This window comes from Podarcis cretensis (genome assembly GCF_951804945.1).
Source record: "Podarcis cretensis genome assembly, chromosome: 17".
Lineage (NCBI taxonomy): Eukaryota > Metazoa > Chordata > Lepidosauria > Squamata > Lacertidae > Podarcis > Podarcis cretensis.
The window spans coordinates 30,720,109-30,739,489 of NC_137187.1; the positions used below are offsets into that span (position 1 = coordinate 30,720,109).

Genomic DNA, 19,381 nt, shown 5'->3' on the forward strand with positions numbered 1-19,381 from the left:
GCAGTTCATTCATTTTCAGCTTTGTATTCTTGTTATAAAAAAGTGCGCCTAGACAATCCCTTGTTGCGCCCATAACCTAGGTTTAAGGTGCCAGTTTCTAACACTGTTCATACCCTTCGAGTACTTCCAAATTCAGAACTATATTTTGTAACGTTGCACCAATTTAGAAACCAAGCTTGGGGAAAATTAAAAAAAAAAAAACAAAGAAGCTATGTCACCTGCTTTTTAATTTAATTAACCAAGGGAGCAAGATACTGCATATTTAAAGAGTGGCACCTTTCCAACATAGTTTGGAAGATTATGAATGAGTCATGGACTTGCATGCTTTCCTCCCCTTCCAGCCTCTGGTACATGGCTTCTCTCTCTATTTCCTGTTTAGCACCAACCATCATTTTGCCAAAACATCTGAACTATGAACCTGCCCTTCTCTGGGGAGTGCAATCCCATCCAAAGCAGCCTTGTCTTTCCATTTCTTGGAAAACTCTGCAAGCATAATACTGCCATCTTGTCTAACTCAAGTTTCAATTTGCTGGCCCCCATCCAGCCCATTAATGCCTCTAGGCACTGTTCTAGAACCTCAGACACCTAGCCTGATTCAGATGGAATGGAGAGATAAAGCCACTCTTAGCATTTAGCCTTGAAGATATATATCTAGAGAGACAGAGACAGAGACTTCAATTAAAATAGACTTTTATATTCACGAAAAATATAAAGGCTGATGGTGTGACAAGGATTAGTTTGGATAAATATATTGTGCCTTAGCACATTTTGTCTTTAAAATCAGAGATGAGGATGAAATCTAATCATTTATCGCCACAAGAATCAGTACTCCGATCCTCAATATGCTTATTTTAAAGTCTCATTTCAAAATACACTTAGGATTGCTAACTAGAAGGTGTGACCCACTAAAACTGCCATGGAGGTGCCCATGTGCATAAAGCCCATGGCAAAGCTCAGACATACCTAGGACTGAAAAACAGTATGGCCCAGTTGCTTTGCAACAGCAGCTGGCAACTGCTACAACCAGCTGGAGAAATCAAAACAGTTTCCTAGCCAGGAATATAGCACCACGGCCTTGTTGATCCTTACCAGTATTGTTGCCAATGCTCACACCACTTACAACAGCTTGGCTATACCTAGAATTGCACAGCAGCACAACAGTGTACAGTGCTACATGAAAAAGACTGGATTTAAACTCAACGCTCGATTCACTGGACAATGGCCACATTCGTCCATAATGCTACCAAGAAATCTAATTAGTCTGCACATTAGCAAGGAGTCCCTACCTTGCTCCTCTTTTTCTAAGGAGTAGAGCAGGGATCAGCAACCTTTTTCAGTTGTGGGCCGGTCCACCATCCCTCAGACCATGTGGTGGGCCAGACTATATGGGGGGGGGGGAATGAACGAATTCCTTTGCCCCACAAATAACCCAGAGATGCATTTTAAATAAAAACACACATTCTACTCATGTAAAAATACCAGGGAAGCCCCACAAATAACCCAGAGATGCATTTTAAATAAAAGGACACATTCTACTCATGTAAAAACATGCTGATTCCCGGACCGTCCATAGGCCGCATCCGGCCCACGGACCTTAGGTTGCCTACCCCTGGAGTAGAGAAACAAATCGGAATAGCTGGCTTCTCACTCATTGTTAATTTGGAGATAAACACAGAATACTAAACCAGCTGATAGCCATGGTTTGTTGGCATTGCATGTATGCACAGCCTATGGTTCTTAGCAGAGAGTAGAGTGATGAATACATATATCTATTCCTCACCAGTAATTACAAGGAACCTAAGTAGGCACACGCCCTTTGCAGATACCAATGGAAATATTCAGATGATCAACTTCAAAATGGAAAATCTGTGAGAGACAGCTAACCTACTTGTTTCAGAGTGCTGTAAATTAAGTTGAGCATCCACACATTTTAAGGGTTGAGAAAAAGGAAAACACTGTTTGGTGACCCTTCATATCAAGAAGTTTCTGAGTGTAAGTCAGAAGTAGGCCCTTCATAAACTTTTCCATTAGCATATTTTTCAAAATGGAGCAGGCAGCTTCCCTTCATTGTGTCTGTTTCCAAAAATCCCCCGTTTTTCCAATCTTCACCAGAGTGTCCAACCTCTCCTGCCTATTCTTCAGAAAAATGAATTCACAGTAATGGGAATTTACCCTTTTAAGAATAAGAATTATTCATTATTTCATATCTATTATTCATGAAGACATTACTCACATGTGCACTAATGTAAAACCAAAACCAAACCTATTTTAGTCCAAAATTCATGGGCCACTTCCTGAGTTCAAGTGACCACAAGATATAGCTTCCTGACATAGTAGGAAGAGATGCTATTTAAACTAGAAAATTAAAGCTGCAATTCACCTTCCTGAGAGTTAAGCCCTACTTAACTACATCTGAATACATGGCTGAACTAAAAATATAACAAATTTTGTCATTTCATGTTGAGCCAGCAAAACCACACAAGATTATTTCAAAGTACCTTTCGCCTTAAAACAACCACCATCATCCACACAGGATTTCCTTCCAGAGGTAGTAACATTTAGGAATGTAGTGTTAATGTGCATTTTGATGACAACATAGGTAAATGGTTGCATTGTAATTAACACTTTCAAGGTGCTGATCAACATTGTCCTGTTAGGGCAATTTCTCAACTGGGGCCAGAAGCCACAGGTGGATCCTAACGAACACAAATTCTGTTGGAGGTGTTTTGAAAGACAGATCCCAAATACCTGCAAATTTGGGGGATAACTGAAAAAAGCAAATCCCATTCTTACCCACATATGCAAGTTACATTTACACAGGCAAACTGCACACATTTGAGTACGGTAACAATATTATGCTTTAATCGTTTCATTTTCAGTGTCTGTTTTGGCTTAGATGGGCACCAAATTGATCAGAATTCTGAACCTGTTTTTTGGGGTTTGCTCTGCTATGTTTGGAACCCACCTGTTTAGTCCTTCTAACTGAAATGTGGCAAGCCTTACTGTTTAGCAGATGTGCAACCTTATCTTGTGCCACATGCTTAATTGGACAGACGTTTTTTGAGTTCAGTCGGGCTTATTTCCCCATAAAGTGTGCACAGGATGAAGCCTAGGCAAAATTACACAATGTTTAGAGAGGCAGTCAAATGTGCTAGTCACTTGCTCCTGCTGAATGCCTGATTCTGAGGGATACTCCTGAAGTGCCTGACACTAATATGCAGAGCCAAACCTTTCAAGTCCAGATTTCTTTTTTGGGATACAGAAAAAGGGGAAGTTTAAATAAGCCTCAACAGCCTCCACAGAATGGAAAAACATACATATCAGCCTAGGTAAACTCGGCCCTCGAGATGTTTTGGGACTACAACTCCCATCATCCCTGACCACTGGTCCTGTTAGCTAGGAATCGTGTTCAGGTGTCGTTGGACTACAATTCCAACCACCCCCGTTACTGGTTGGCCTGGTGGAAGGTGGAGGTCTAGCAACATTCAGAGGGAACAAACTAGGTAACCCTAGGTTTTCATCTACAACCATAATATCACCCAAGGAGAACGGGAGGTGGCATTTTTTATTTTCAATGTGAGGCAACCTAATTCCTATACAGAAAAGGGGGTTGTTGAAGAATGAGGTGGGGGCATGACTTTTTTCAGCTGGAACTCACCGGAACTCAGTTCTGCCACCTCTCAGGTGAGTGCCATTGGCATTCTAAGAGAATGAGGGAGGTGTTCGTGGTTAAGTCCAGCACCAGTTTTCCTAGAAAAATAGGACTCGGTGAGGGAAAGAGTGCCACACTGTATCAAGGGGAGTGGTAGGAGGAAGAAGAACCACCTCTCCCAATATGAATCAACCTCGACCCTGCAATCAATGTCTGTAAGGCCTGAACATAGGAAGGGGCCTTTTCTGAAGTGGCCCCCTGCTTGTGAAATGCTGTCTCCAGGGAGGCTCGCCTGGCACCTTCATTACCTACCTTTAGGCGCCAAGCAAAAGTGTTCCTCTTTCCCGGGGCCTTTGGCTAATTATACAACCTATGGGCATTTAAACCGCGGCTAGAGTTTTTGCTTCTTACGCGTTTTCATGTTTCTGTGTCACAAACCGCCCTGCGATCCTTACGTGAAGGACGGCATAGAAACCTATAAATCAATCCATCAATAATGCATAAGTAAGTAAATAAGAAATATTCTCAAGTGGTGTTTGAGAGTGAGAGAGAGAAAGAGAGAAAGAGACAGAGAGAGAGAGAGAAAGGAAGGAAGAAAGAAAGAAAGAGAAAGAAAGAGAAAGAAAGAAAGAAAGAAAGAAAGAAAGAAAGAAAGAAAGAAAGAAGTGAAAGGCACCTGAGGAAGAAAAGTGTATGTATTGGGGAGGAGGGGACGGGTTGGGATGCCAGTGAGTAACTGAGCAGCAGCAAACTGGCAATTAACCCAACGGGAAGGAGGAATGGATGAAGAGCAGCAGAAGGGGGAAGAAAGAGGAGAAGGAGAGGAAATTAAAAAAAAGGAGGTCTTCCCCTTTGGCTGAGAGACAAAGAAAGGCGGGCGGGAGCTAGGCCGACGGGGGAGGCTCCCCTCTCCTCCTCCTCCTCCTCCTCCTCCCTTGGAAGGGCCTTCCTGGGACGGTGGGGCGCCCCGTCCGCGCACCCCTCGCCGTGAGGAAAACACGAGCGTGAGGGAGGGAAGGAAGGAAGGAGGGAAGGAGCGGCCGCTCGCTCGCTCGCTCGCGCCCACTCACCGCCTCTCTAGCAGCACCATGAGGGGGTCCCGCCGCCGCAGCAGCAGCAGCCGCCTGCCCGCTCTCGGGGGCCCGCCAGGCTGCGGAGGGGACCCGTCCCGGCTCCCCGTTTCCTCTTGTCCCTCCTTCGCTCGTTGTCGCCGCGACAGCAGCGGCGGCGGCGGCGGCGGCGACTGCAGCTCCTGCCGCCCTGAAGAGACGTGGCAATGAGGGGCTGATGCGCTCATCAGCGTGCGACGAGGGAGGGGCGGCGGAGGCGGCGGTCAACCCGGGAAGGGAAGAGTGCGCGGAGGTGAGTGGCGGCGGCTGCTGCGGCCGCCATGTTGGGAGTGGCAAAGGACGCCTGCTGCCCGTCCGGCGCTTTCCCCCGTCATTTGGCTGAAGCGGGTAGCAGCTCGGCTGGTGCCGGCGATGGAAGCGTCGTCTGTGCGATATATATTTACCTATATGTTGCACCATAGGCGTACGCTTGAAAGCAACGCTGTGTCCCCCCCAAAGCCGCTCACTCACGGGTTCCCCCTCGCTCAAGCGGTTGCTACGCAACTACTGGAATAAAATACTCCTATATGTGGTGTTTCTTGGGAGAAAAGCAATGACAAACCTAGACAGCATCTTAAAAAGCAGAGACATCACCTTGCCAGCAAAGGTCCGTATAGTTAAAGCCATGGTTTTCCCAGTAGTGATGTATGGAAGTGAGAGCTGGACCATCAAGAAGGCTGATCGCCGAAGAATTGATGCTTTTGAATTATGGTGCTGGAGGAGACTCTTGAGGGTCCCATGGACTGCAAGAAGATCAAACCTCTCCATTCTGAAGGAAATCAGCCCTGAGTGCTCACTGGAGGGACAGATCCTGAAGCTGAGGCTCCAAGACTTTGGCCACCTCATGAGAAGAGAAGACTCCCTGGAAAAGACCCTGATGCTGGGAAACATGGAGGGCACAAGGAGAAGGGGACAACAGAGGACGAGATGGCTGGACAGTGTTCTCGAAGCTACGAACATGAGTTTGACCAAGCTGCAGGAGGCAGTGGAAGACAGGAGTGCCTGGCATGCTCTGGTCCTTGGGTCACGAAGAGTCGGACACGACTAAACAACAACAACATATGTGGTGTGTGTGTATGTGTAAAATTCCATGCACAAACGCACGTGCATTCACACACAAAAATAGGATCCTATGGAATGAGCCTATAGACACTAGACACACAAAGAAACAAGAGCAATAGGTTCCTATGGGATGCTACTACACTCACACACACACACACACACACACACGGTCCACACTTTTTGGATTTGTTAAGCAAAGGTGCAGGTTTCCATTCACCCTACCTTGCTCTTCCGCCCACAGAATTTTAGCTTTAGGGTTAAAAGGTGTATTGGCTTTCTGGGACATGCTGTCAATTTCATTTATGAGGGCAAATGTTGATATTTTGATATCTGCATCTCAAAGTCGCTCTGCAACAGGTTTGAAAACTGTGTTCACACACACACATACACACACACACAGTCTCTGCAGTAAAGTCTTGTAGGTAAAGTAAAGTTGCAACATGGCAAGCAGCGGGAAGTAGCAGGGAAGATTAATTTTGCTGCTTATAGTGCACACCCTAATAGATCACTCACAGGGGTGTTTAGAGGCACAGATACATCCAGAGGGTGTTGGAAAGGTTGAGGGAGATGGAGCAGTATTAAGTTGTTGCCTCCTCACTTGTGTGCACGGCATACTCCTCCATTTCCAGCCTCCCTTATACAGTTCTATAATACTGTAACTCCAAACGCACATCAAGAACCAAGACAACAGTCCTATGGGAGTAAAGTCCAAGGAATTTAATGGGATTTACTTATCAGTAAATATGTGGGTGGTGCTGTGGTCAGGGGCGTAGGAAGGGTGAGGGTGGAGGGGGCAATCTGCCCCGGGTGACACTCTGGGTGGGGTGACAAGATGGCCTTCCTCCCTCCAGCTGTAGAGTGGCAGAGGGCGTGCGCAGTCCCTATGGGCGCCACTCTTGCGGCATCCATACGGGCTGCCTCTTGAATGGCGACTGTATGGGCTGCCGCATGTGCGCAGTCTGTACGGGATGCCACCGCACACGAGTGGCATCCCGTACGGACTGTGCATGTGCGACATCCCATAGGGTCACCGCACATGCGCACTCCATAGGGGATGCCACTCCTGCAGCAGCCTGTACAGCCACCGTGTGCAAGTGGCAGCCCATACGGAGTACGCATGTGTAGCATTCCATACGGAGTGAGCACACGCAGGATGCCACACATGCCGGAGAGGGTTCCTCCGCTACTGGCTGTGGTGTAAACCACTGAGCCTTGGGCTCGCTGGTCGGAAGGTCAGCGGTTCGAATCCCCGCGACAGGCTGAGCTCCTGTTGCTCTGTCCCAGCTCCTGCCAACCTAGCAGTTTGAAAGCATGTCAAAGTGCAAGTAGATAAATAGGTACCATACCACTGGGAAGGTAAATGGCGTTTCCATGCACTCCTCTGGTTTCGCCAGAAGCGGCTTAGTCATGCTGGCCACATGACCTGGAAAAACTGTCTGCGGACAAATGTTGGCTCCCTTGGCCAGTAAAGTGAGATGAGCGCCGCAACCCTAGATACGTTTGCAACTGGACTTAACTGTTAGGGGTCCCTTACTTAAAAAATAAAATAAATGCCTAGGATTGCATAGTGATTCACCGTTAATCCATCAGCCAGTTTTTAAGAGACTAAAATACAGTGGTACCTTGGCTTACGAACTTAATCCGTTTGGGAAGTCTGTTCTTAAACTGAAACCGTTCTTAAACTGAGGTGCGCTTTCCCTAACGAGGCCTCCCACCACCGGTGCCCTTCCACCGTTTGGATTCCGTTCTTAGATCAAGGTAAAGTTTGTAAATCAGGACACTACTTCTGGTTTTGCGGAGTTCGTAAACCGAATCGTTTGTAAACAGGACTGTTCTTAAACCAAGGTACTAACATGAGAAATGAAAATATTGATTGGGAATGTCAGTTAACCTTTTGCTTTTCCATGAGAATAAGGAAACCCTGACAGAAATACTGGTATAGAAATATGACGCTGGGCAGGGGGAATTAGGCTTAAAATAAAATGTTCTATTGTGTATTCTGGTTTGCTCTTTGCAAACCCTCATAAGCTGTCAGACCTGTGATGTTGGTAGTAGAGACCTCAGTGATCCTCAGACACTTTGACAGCACCATTTTATCTTTAATGTTCCATAATTTAGAGATAATGCCTTGACAATTTGGTGGAATTTTAACATGATAAAAATTACTGCAGAAAACTGATGCCTGTCACAAAAACATTTTCTTGTCTTCTGAACTCCTTGGGTTTATTGAAAATCCATTCTAGCTCACAAATGTACATTTAGAAGAATACATGCTGCTGAATTCAATGAGCAAATGAAATTTGTGCAGAACTCCCTCCAATTAATGTAAAAACGTCTACACCATCCTTAGCAATTCTAGAAATGGATGGTGCCATTCTGAAATGCCAGTGACCAGTTCAAGTACAGAAACAGATGCCCAAATTACATGGTTTGCTGCAGGTACTGAAGACATCTCACACACAAGGGTTTCCCCATTGAAACTGACATCTTGTACATTAATATACAAAGAACAAAGCTTTGGCTAACCACAGTGGCAGACTTTATAATAAAAAAGTAGTCCATGGGATTTTTTAGCACGTATTAATTTCTGCTGTACATTTTGTGAAATAATGATTTGTGAAAATGGAAAATGCTGATACAAAAGTAAAAAGACTGACTCCCAGTTGCAAAACTTAAAAAACCCACACCCAACACTTGAAAAGGCTTATTATATAGGACATCCACATTCTTGGCAATTTAAAAAAAAATAGGCGCAGCACAGAACAACAGTAAGGAAGAATAGTCCCGGCTTTTTCCTTATTTCATACTGTAGAAATAATTTGCTGTATCAAACAACCCATTTGGTAAGTATAAATAACCTAATTAACTTTTCTTGTTCGAAGCTGCCAGGCACCAGTCAGATATCGCAGTCGTATAAAAAGAAGGTCCCTGCCCATCTGCAACCAGCTCCAGACTGGAACCAACTTAGAACCTATGGTGATTAAATACAGAAAAAAAATGTAAGCTGTTAAATAGACATATAAGCGTTAGTCGCTTTTTATGGCCTGAAGATGTCACAAGAGACAATAAGAATATGTGTGTGTGTGTGTGTGTGTGTGTGTGTGTGTGTGCTGACCCAAACAAAGATGACCAACTTTTATTTAGGGCGGTATATAAATATCAATAAATGATAATAATAAATAATAATAAGCATGGATACATGGGGAAGAGTGAACGCTCTGCAGTCACTGCCCCACCCACTGTGAAGTGACTGTATTGCTGTCATAGAGAAGACACTACTCAGGGATTCTGGTTAAGTCTGCAGTTTTCCACAGGTACATGGAATGTATTAACATGTAGCATAAATCCTAATAAGAGGTTAAGGGGCAGGAGAGAGCATACAAAACAAGCATTGAATGGAGGCGGCGACCTTCATTTTTTGGTAACTGCCCCATATGGGGTTTGTGGAGACCATATTTAATATTCTGACTTTAAAGGGGAATGTTCAGTCTCCTGGGGGAATTGGCCTAACTGCTTTCTAGAATAATCCCTATTGACAGAAAAGTGTTGATGACTGACCTTCAATTTCTGTCCAGTTGACAGCCACCTCTGCTATTGGTATTTTAAAGCACTGAGCTATATACAGAAGTTCCACATCAAATGCCCTGCAAGAGAACAGAATGAACGCTCAGTACTGTGATGAAATCACATATTTTTATGCTTGTATTACTGACCACCTTCTGAGCATAACAAAGAACTGGAATAAAACTGATATAGGTATACATGTTGCAACTCGCTATTTTCTCTCTTGTGAAATAAAAAAAACTGAAAAAGCATTTTGGCATATCGGCCTTTCTTCTTCCTCTTCCTTTATAAAGAAGCTAGTATTTATAGGTGTGTTAAAAGAGGGACAATTGCCAATAAAATAAAGCAGTGCAGACCTATTCCAATTTGCAGTCGCCTGCATGGGTATCAGCCTTTTTTCGTTTTGCTTTCATTACATTCAAGGCAGCCTAGGCAAACATTTGCTACTTTTACCGTACTCTCCTTGCCTCGTCTAATATTCAATTGATTGATGGCGTGATGAGATTTTTAGAAAGATGGACTTTATAACAGGGTGGATTACTAGCAATTACAACACACAATGTACAGAAATCAAAATATGACTAACATTGGACATCACATTATATCTCCATAAATCGCCCGTTGATGAGGAGCTTCACCGATTACAAAAGTAAGAAATCCAACTAAATGTGCAAAAGCTGTGGCATGTGCCTCAAAAGGGGACTGGAGATCCCAGCCATAACACTGCACAGCACACACATGAACTAAGCTCTTGAAAATGCATATATTACTAGCTCCAACTGCTGTTTCCAATCAAAACTGAGGGTGATACCTACCAGCGCTCTATATGAAGAAATGAAAAAGTCCGGGAAGCTGCCTCTCGGGTTAATAGTTTAAAACCACACTGGGTGTCTTTGATTTCCTTAACACAGAGGAACCATACTAGAAAGTGGAATCCATACATGAGAAGTGTACGGAAATAAGACCGCTGCAGAAAAGGTAAGATAGCACAGGAACTAGCTCAATATGTCCAGTCACTTTATAATATCAATGTTCATAATGCCTATACTGTACATTTTTTTGTGACTTAAGTTTTAAAAGAAATGACAACACAGAATCCATTATAGTTTCAACATGTACAAGTAGAAGTGCTGACACAATATAGACCTGCAGTAACGCTTTTGAATATGTTATATCCAACGTTTTAAGTGTTCTTTACTCAAAGGGTGCATGTGAAAGTTTTGCCAACTTATCTTTCGTTGATAGCTGCTGCTTACGAGTACAACTCACCGTTCTAATAAAACACTAGAATAATTTAAAATGAAGACAAATACAACCCTGCAACTAGAAGAACCAAGCATTAGAACTAAAGCCAGTTTCAGCTAGTTTTTCCAAGTCTCCAAGTGTTCTCATGTGCATAGGTTCAGACTGCTGTTGCTGAAGATAAAAGCAATCAAAAGGAAGCAAGGCCATGGGAAGTCAACGAGTTCTGATGGTCTACCTAGACAGTCTTCATCTGGAGGACTAGCCTCTACACCCCCGCCCCCCAAAAAACCCTTGCAGCTCCCAGGGAGGGGAAAGTCTTGTCTAATCTCATTATTTTAAAAAAAATCATGCAAGCTAGAAGCTGAGCTTAGGAAGGCATGTACTCCACTTCTTCTGACTGCAAAGGACCACCAGCCAAAGAACTAGCAAACGGAAGTTTACCTGTGCTATGGAGTCTTGCTCCAAGTGAGCTCTAGAGCCACAGGCAATAGCCATTTGGTCCTAAAAGAAAAAAGAAAAAAACATTAATAGTTAAGAAACATACACCAAACCATGCCTCTGTGGCAAGGAATACCTATGAACGCATTCAGCTGATACCACAACCATGCCCATTGCAGGTAAGGGATAGTTGTGACACCAAGATTCATGCAATCATGGGGTTACCAATTAACATAACACAGAACGAGACAAATAGTGGGTCCAGCAGTCAAGAAGGTGGTTTCTGCATGTGATGTAGAGGGAAGTGAAGGGAAGGTGGGGCTCATCAACATTGGAAAGGAGCCCATCTTGGTGAAGGAAAACTCTGATCCTAAACCTCTGTTGTCTTTCTGTATACAGTGGTACCTCAGGTTAAGAACTTAATTCATTCTGGAGGTCCTCTAGAGCGAGATGAGCACGCAACCCTAGAGTCGGACACGACTGGCCCGTACGGGCAGGGGTACCTTATATATTTATATAAGGGACGCAGGTGGCGCTGTGGGTTAAACCACAGAGCCTAGGACTTGCCGATCAGAAGGTTGGCGGTTCGCATCCCTGCAAATTCCCCTGCCCTGCCAACCTAGCAGTTCGAAAGCACGAAGTGCAAGTAGATAAATAGGTACCACTCTGGTGGGAAGGTAAATGGCGTTTCCGTGTGCTGCTCTGGTTCGCCAGAAGCGGCTTAGTCATGCTGGCCACATGTATGCCAGTTCCCTCAGCCAGTAAAGCGAGATGAGCGCCGCAACCCCAGAGTCGGCCATGACTGGACCTAATGGTCAGGGGTCCCTTTACCTTTACCTTTATATATTAATATAGCTAATAAATCATTTTCTTATTAATTACAGGGGAACTCAAGGAGACTCAAAATTTATGGAATCATGAAGCCTAACACCGACGCATACCTACAAGCCGTTACCGCTTACAGAATAAGCAGAAGTAAAACTGAGCACTTAGCTTGAGCAAGAATCTTAAATAGGAAGTTAGTGAACACAGAGTTTTGGTAAGAAGAGTTTGACAAATGGCTAAATGAGGAACCTGGGGCAGGGCACAGTGTACTGTGTCAGAAGACCAAAACTGTGGATCTGTCTAACAGAACCAGATAAGAGGCAATTGCCAAGAAGTAGTTGAAGATGTAGGGGGTGAGTCAGGGATACCTAATTTGAATGGAGAAAGAAGAAGGGGACACAAATCTCTCCTAGAAGCTGTGTGCTCCAGTCATATTGATTCTGAGTTGGAAATAAGAATATTCAACTTTCTCTGGATTATACCTAAAATTTTAAGGGCTGAAGAACTGCAAGCAGCAAGATCTGCCTATGGTATAAGAAGTACCTTGGCATACAGACAGGTAAACAAGCAGGATTTTAATATATTTTTAAGGAAGCAGAAAGGAAAAGAAAGGAAAAAAAATTAAAATGTGACTGAATGAAAACTCACAGGCCAGGGCTGCAGACTCTCAAGACCCTTTTCTACTTTTTCAATGTCTTCAAATTTTGTGGCTCCATCAGCATCGGCCATGAGTATTTTTTCCCCTCTTGAACTGAACACACCCTGTATGTAAGAATGATCAAAAGTCCTGTATTAGGGCATATTCGGCAAATTATACTGCGAAACTATAGGACGTCAAATCTCTTTGACGGAGCTACCCCTCCACCTGCATGCATTAGCCTAATTCTTTGCATTTTGGATGTTAAATAATAATAATAATGTTTTTATACCCTGCCCATCTGGCTGGGTTTCCCCATCCACCCTGGGCGGCTCCCAACAGAATATTAAAATACAAGAATCTATTAAACATTAAAAGCTTCCCTAAACAGGACTGCCCTCAGATGTCTTCTAAAAGTCTGGTAGTTCTTTTTCTCTTTGACATCTGGTGGGAGGGCGTTCCACAGGTGCCACTACCGAGAAGGCCCTCTGCCTGGTTCCCTGTAACTTGGCTTCTCGCAGGGAGGGAACCGCCAGAAGGCCCTCGGCACTGGACCTCAGTGTCCGGGCAGAACAACAGGGGTGGAGACACTCCTTCAGGTATACTGGACTGAGGCCGTTTAGGGCTTTAAAGGTCAGCACCAACACTTTGAATTGTGCTCGGAAACTTACTGGGAGCCAGTGTAGGTCTTTCGAGACGGGTGTTATGTGGTCTCGGCAGCCACTCCCAGTCACCAGTCTAGCTGCCGCATTCTGGATTAGTTGTAGTTTACGGGTCACCTTCAAAGGTAGCCCCACATAGAGCACATTGCAGTAGTCCAAGCGAGAGATAACTAGAGGATGCACCACTCTGGCGAGACAGTCTGCAGGCAGGTAGGGTCTCAGCCTGCGTACCAGATGGAGCTGATAAACAGCTGCCCTGGACACAGAATCTACAGCCCGGGTACAGTAACCCTGCAAAATAATCAGTAGGCCCCATACAGGGATGCATCCAATCAGCCGAATGGTGCCTAGAAAGTGATGGTGTTGCAACTGTGGACTATGTTCCAGTGGAATGAAGAGCACTTCTTTTATATAGTTATGACTGCATTTCCATTTCTTGCAAATTCTAAAGAGGCAGTGGGCCAAAGGCCCTGTGTCTCTTATGAGGATCCTATCAGAAGCAAATTCATTCTTCATCTCCTCCCCTTAAAGCAGGCATACTTCAAAGCATTTTGGGTAGGCAGAGAAATCAAATGCAGAACAGCTCAGATGTCAAAAAAATGAAACCTTTATATGTACAGTGGCACCTCGGGTTAAGTACTTAATTCGTTCCAGGGGTCCATTCTTAACCTGAAACTGTTCTTAACCTGAAGCATCACTTTAGCTAATGGGGCCTCCTGCTGCTGCCGAAGCACGATTTCTGTTTTCATCCTGAAGCAAAGTTCTTAACCTGAAGCACTATTTCTGGGTTAGCGGAGTCTGTAACCTGAAGCGTATGTAACCCGAGGTACCACTGTATTTCCTTTCAATTCCAGGTTTCTGTTCTGCTTCTTCCCAAGACTCATGTCAGGAATGGTTTGATATAAATACAAATAGTGTACCAAATGAATTATAGTAATAAAATACAGAGAAGCGGATTACTTCATGCCCATCTTATAAAAATGATCACTGTAGGATAAAATGATCACTATAGGCTCTCCTTACATATGGAAATTCATAGAAAATGACCACAGTAAGCCTTCAACTTATGTGGGGGTTAGGTTCCTGGGATTGCACCCAAAGCCAAAACTGCGTACAGTCAAAATACATTTGGTTCAATGGTGGATGGTATTGCCAAAGTCTTTCCGCCCAGATGCCCACCCCCTTTTTAAATGTCCCCCCCCCCAACTGCGTATAGCTGAATGTGCACAAGTTAAATATGTGCAAGTTGGGGCATGCTGTATTTGCCAATAGTCAGATTTTTGAGGTATTATGTCAAAATTAACCTAAATGCTCAGTGAAGAAAATGTTTGCTTTCACCAAGAAAATAATCTTAATTACAGAAAGGAAAACTGCATAAATTCATTACCATTCTAACAGCTCCCCCCTTTCCACGATTCTTCACCAGAGGGAGGACTCTCACTTTGTCGCTACCATATTTTTGGGTATACTTCAGCGCAACCTACAGGGCATGTGCAAATCAGAATAAGAGAACAGCAATCACAAATAGGAACTGAATGTCTCCTCTCCTCATTTACATTAATGATATAACAAAGCCTACATTAAATATGAATAAATATTCCAGTGCACAAGTGTGCTTAAAAGAATGTGAGGCTAGACAGATACGTGGAGTTCTCTTCCCTTTCCCATGCCAAATGTCTCACTTTCAGTTCAATTTTATCCTCACTAGAGTTGAAAACAAAAATTATATTTCCCCGACTGGGAACATATAAAATAGTTAAGTAGATATTTGTGTAACGCCTTCTACTTTAAGTGCTCATATATCACATATATAGGATTTGTATATTCAGTTCTTAGACCTATCAGCAGGGAAAGTGTCCTTTGGCAGAACTTGAAGAGAGGAAAGTGTATGAAAAATCTATGTCATTGACGTAACAAGAATAATGTGTTTTGATAATGTGGGATGGGACATAAAGAGAAAAGAAAGAGGATGGCAGTATAGCCCAAGCATTGAGCATGTTGTGGTGTAGAAAATAATTGTATCTGTTTAGTGAAAGGGAAGAGAAGAAGAAAAGCCTCTACTTTTTAAAAAAATGCTTTTTCATGTATAAAGACAGAGGCGGCATAAATTCAATATCACAGACCATGGCACTAGCCCAGCTTTGAAGGGGTGTAATGTTGGTATTAATCTTTAGAAAATGGTGACCCTTTATAAGCAGCAAAGCAACTTGGAGAAGTCTCTAATAATAGTTATTTTAAGGAAACCAAATTCACATCTGTGGTCAGTTAGAGTTGTTATATCATATAATCTTCTGTTGTCCATTACATTCGGCTTCACGGTCCAAGTTTCTGGCCCCATATTTATCGAGAATTGCTGACGGACCTCAGGAAGCCCAAATAATAAACCTATTAAACGATGAATATACAAGTAGATCCCTTGCAGTCGCTAGATACCTGATTAATGTTTTATTTCAAAAGAGGAGAAATGGAGCACTGTATGACTCTGACAGCTTAGCTAAACTTAAGAACCATCAATAAGTGCCAGAACCAAGACGCATACCCCCCAAAATCTGATGGATTTGAATTGCGGTTTACATAGAGGGAGCTTATTGTGTATAGCGTTTACTTAACTGAAGTAAAATTGGTTTTATATGGGTGTTTTAACTTGGAACTGTTTAAATTGTATTGTTTATGGATAAATTTGGATGTATTGTTTTCGTTATGGGCCAATGGCCGCAATAAATCTAATCTAATCTAATCTAATCATCTGTGATTAGTCATAGCTGCGTAAATAGGACACGTTTATCAAGGTGAAACCAGACAGCTAAAGTATTTCTTTATTAATTTTAATTATCCACTTCAAATTATTATTTAATTATAAATTTTCTCAGAATTTGTGCTCGAGGCACCTTAAGTACAAATTCACAGAAATCCAATGGGGATTTTTTATATATATAAGCACATAAATAGCTAGTGCCATCCCCTTGAGGGGCAGCCTCAAATGTAAACTGCCTTGAGTCAGTCCCTCAAAATCATAATCATGAAAACAGAAAATATGAACTTCTGTTTATGTTCTACCTTTTGCTGGCACTGTCAATATATTTAGGATAGGCGAGTCATAAATATGTCTCCTACCTTTGTGGTTTGATCTCTGCTGCCGTCATCAACTACTATGACCTCATATGTGAATGCAGGATCTTGCCTCTGGAAAGGAAACACAGATCTTGTGCATTTGCCTTAGCATCATATGTTCTCTTACCACGATGACAAGAACAGGAGCAAAATGATATTTTTATCTCATGGTTATTAAATATTGCAATTAAATGTGATTTTTTTTTAAAAAAATACCTGTCTCTTCTCTAGGTAGCCTAAAGCTTCATTCAGCATCGATGGTACTGTAAGAAAAAGAAGGAAATAAAACCACAGATCTGGTTTGAGTAACGCTGAACAGGTAAAATAAAAAAAGATAGACAACATTCAGTGTTATACATGCACACAAAGAAAACAAAGACTTATTCTTACACCGTTCTTCCTCATTATATGAAGGCACAACTACGGAAAGGTCTCGTGTTGGGGGATCATGGATGCTGGGCACAAGTTCCTTCTCATTTTCAGCATTCAAAAAGTATTTTTCATCCTCGTGTCGATTAAGGTTTGGAACTTTTGTTGCAGTTATGTGGGCAATGACAGCAATCTGGGAGGGAGGGAAAGAAGATTTCCAGTTAAGAGTTATATAATATTTACACAATAGCATTCTGCAGAGAGAAAATAATTCCTCTTAAATTTAGAAAGGGTGAAGCTGCAATTGCCAAGTACCTATTACTATCAAAAGGAATACAATTGGCAAGCAAGGGTTTTGTGGGGAAAGAAACTGCTTTCTGCATAATATGTAAGAAGCTATTGCAACTCAGCATTTTTGAGCTCTTACAACAGTTGCATTAGTGCCTCTTGTGATTGCACAAAAGCAACTTGGTGTGGACACGACGTGTAAAATTAGATCAGACCCTCACAATTTCTGAGCTCCTGCTTTGCTGTCTGCCTAGAACGTGAAGCATTTTTTTCTTTGTGGCCTGTTTCCTTTAAATTGCATGAAATAACGAGAAAGCCTTTATGCTACATTTTCAAATCCTAGGGCTCCAATCAGCTGACTGGCATCTACCTACAGACAGCAAGCACAGATTCCTGTCAGTCATTTGGGAAAGATTCAGTTGCCTTTTCCAAGAGAAAAGTTGGGAAAGAAGAAACTACAATATAAAGGGAAGTGATTTTCATTCCTACAACAATATACTCATACCCAGTCAAGTTAAGTTTATTGAGGAGAGGAAGAAAGCAAAAGAGGTTGAAGTTAATTTATAGCAGGTTCCCGTTAAAAGAACACTGGGATGAAGGCTAGGTGGGCATGGATTCAGATTCCTGTGGAGACTTTTCATGACTACTGACCTCCTCCACACAACAGTAATAAAAGCAGTAATTCTCTGGCCTGCTATCAAAAAATAATAAGATTAGCAAGTCAAAGCACAATATAAAATATAGGAGATTATATTGGTAAGGGGTGGGGAACATTTCAATTACTGGTCCCCAGTGGCACAATAGGTCAATGTCTGGCTGCTAACCAGAAGGCTGGAGGTGAGAACCCACCCCATAGATGGCTGTGGGCAGGATTGCTGGGTTGTAGGGGGTGGACTAGATGGCCCTTGGGTTCCCCTCCACCGCTACAGTTCTGTCATGTATGATCTAGTTGAACATAGAAACATAGACTTCTACTGCAGGAGATCCTTAATCTGAGGGTCGTGGGTTTGAAAGTTTCCTAAACTGCAGGGGGTTGGAGTAGATGACCCTCGTGGGTCCCTTCTGACTCTACAACTCTGATTCTAATCAAATTCTGAAGGTGGCCCTGATATTATTTACTGATTCATTTAATACAAGTTTTACATTATAAATGTTTTACACACCAAAACTGGGCAGAGCACGAGACTCTTAATCTCAGGGCTGTGGATTTGAGCCCAAACTGGGCGAAAGATTCTTTCATCGCAGGACGAGATGATCCTTGTGGTCCCTTCCAGTTCTACAATACAGTGGTACCTCGGGTTAAGTACTTAATTCGTTCCGGAGGTCCGTTCTTAACCTGAAACTGTTCTTAACCTGAAGCACCACTTTAGCTAATGGGGCCTCCCGCTGCCACTGCACCGCCGGAGCCCGATTTCTGTTCTTATCCTGAAGCAAAGTTCTTAACCTGAAGCACTATTTCTGGCTTAGTGGAGCCTGTAACCTGAAGCGTATGTAACCCGAGGTACCACTGTCCTGCGATCCAATGCTTGTGAAACAACAACAAACCCCTCCAAGCGAAATGCAAACAGCCCTCCTTTGGGGTCACTGCTGTTTTACAGGCTCCAGCTGCTTAAATCCAATATAAAGAGGAGTTGTGAGCTGCAGGGCCTGGCGATGCCAAGCGCCCCAGTCATGAGAAGGGGCTTGAGAAGGGTCAGTGAACGGCACTCTGCGCGAGCTCAGAGGTCCTCTTGCTTGGGAGGGGGATCATGGTGAGGGATGGAAAGAAGACCAGGCTGGGGAAAGGGGGGAAGCTCCAGGACTAGGACCCCGCGCCCCGTCCCCCCTCACCAGGACCAGCGCCGAGACCGCCAGAGCCACGGACGCTTCAGCCAGCCAAAGCAGCTCCATCGCCGGCAGAGACTCGGAGGACAGGGACACGGAGGCGGAAGTGGAGAAGGACCAGGAGGCAGAGAGAGCGGGGCGCTGCCGCCAGCACTTCCGGAGGCACGTCGAGCGTTGCTATTGGTCGACACCAAGGCCGTCCTAGAGCCATAGCGTGTAGATGCGTGGACAGAGGCGGACTTGCAAGTCGGCTTTGGACTCATTCTCCTCGCCCCCTCCGAACCAAACTCTGGAACTGTAGGATTGATAAGTTTGGGAGAATCAGGGGATTTCAAGACTTTACAGGGAGGGCGGATATTGTTCTGTTTTGTTCTGTTTCTTATTAAGATATGTATTTTGTGTTTTCCATTTTGCGATTTTGTGCTTGTAAACCTCCCCGTGATCTTCGGATGATGGGAGATATATTATAAAATAACAACAGCAACAACAACAACAGCAACAACAAATAATTGCAATTAATACTTATAATTAATAATATAACAATAGCGTTTCAAATTAGGGTTCCGTTTGGGATCTGAAGCACACTTGAAGCGTT

At 43.5% G+C, this 19,381-nt stretch overlaps 2 protein-coding genes across 2 annotated transcripts in view; both read right to left on the reverse strand.

Moving 5' to 3' along the window:
• The window catches only part of TMEM39A (transmembrane protein 39A), a 29,645-nt gene extending 24,737 nt beyond the window's left edge, over positions 1-4,908 (reverse strand). Inside the window, exon 1 of the mRNA XM_079959572.1 lies at positions 4,723-4,908. The gene's annotated coding sequence lies outside the window, so the exon portion shown is untranslated. The remainder of the gene's footprint in view (positions 1-4,722) is intronic.
• Positions 4,909-7,901: 2,993 nt separating this feature from the next.
• ALG5 (ALG5 dolichyl-phosphate beta-glucosyltransferase) lies at positions 7,902-19,126 on the reverse strand. The gene is given in 11 exon segments (XM_079959674.1): positions 7,902-8,794; positions 9,382-9,467; positions 10,203-10,354; positions 11,074-11,133; positions 12,544-12,657; positions 14,582-14,674; positions 16,309-16,377; positions 16,522-16,568; positions 16,696-16,867; positions 18,793-18,853; positions 18,855-19,126. Coding segments are annotated over 11 exon segments (1,110 nt in total). The 5' UTR covers positions 18,998-19,126; the 3' UTR covers positions 7,902-8,681.
• Positions 19,127-19,381: the final 255 nt, after the last annotated feature.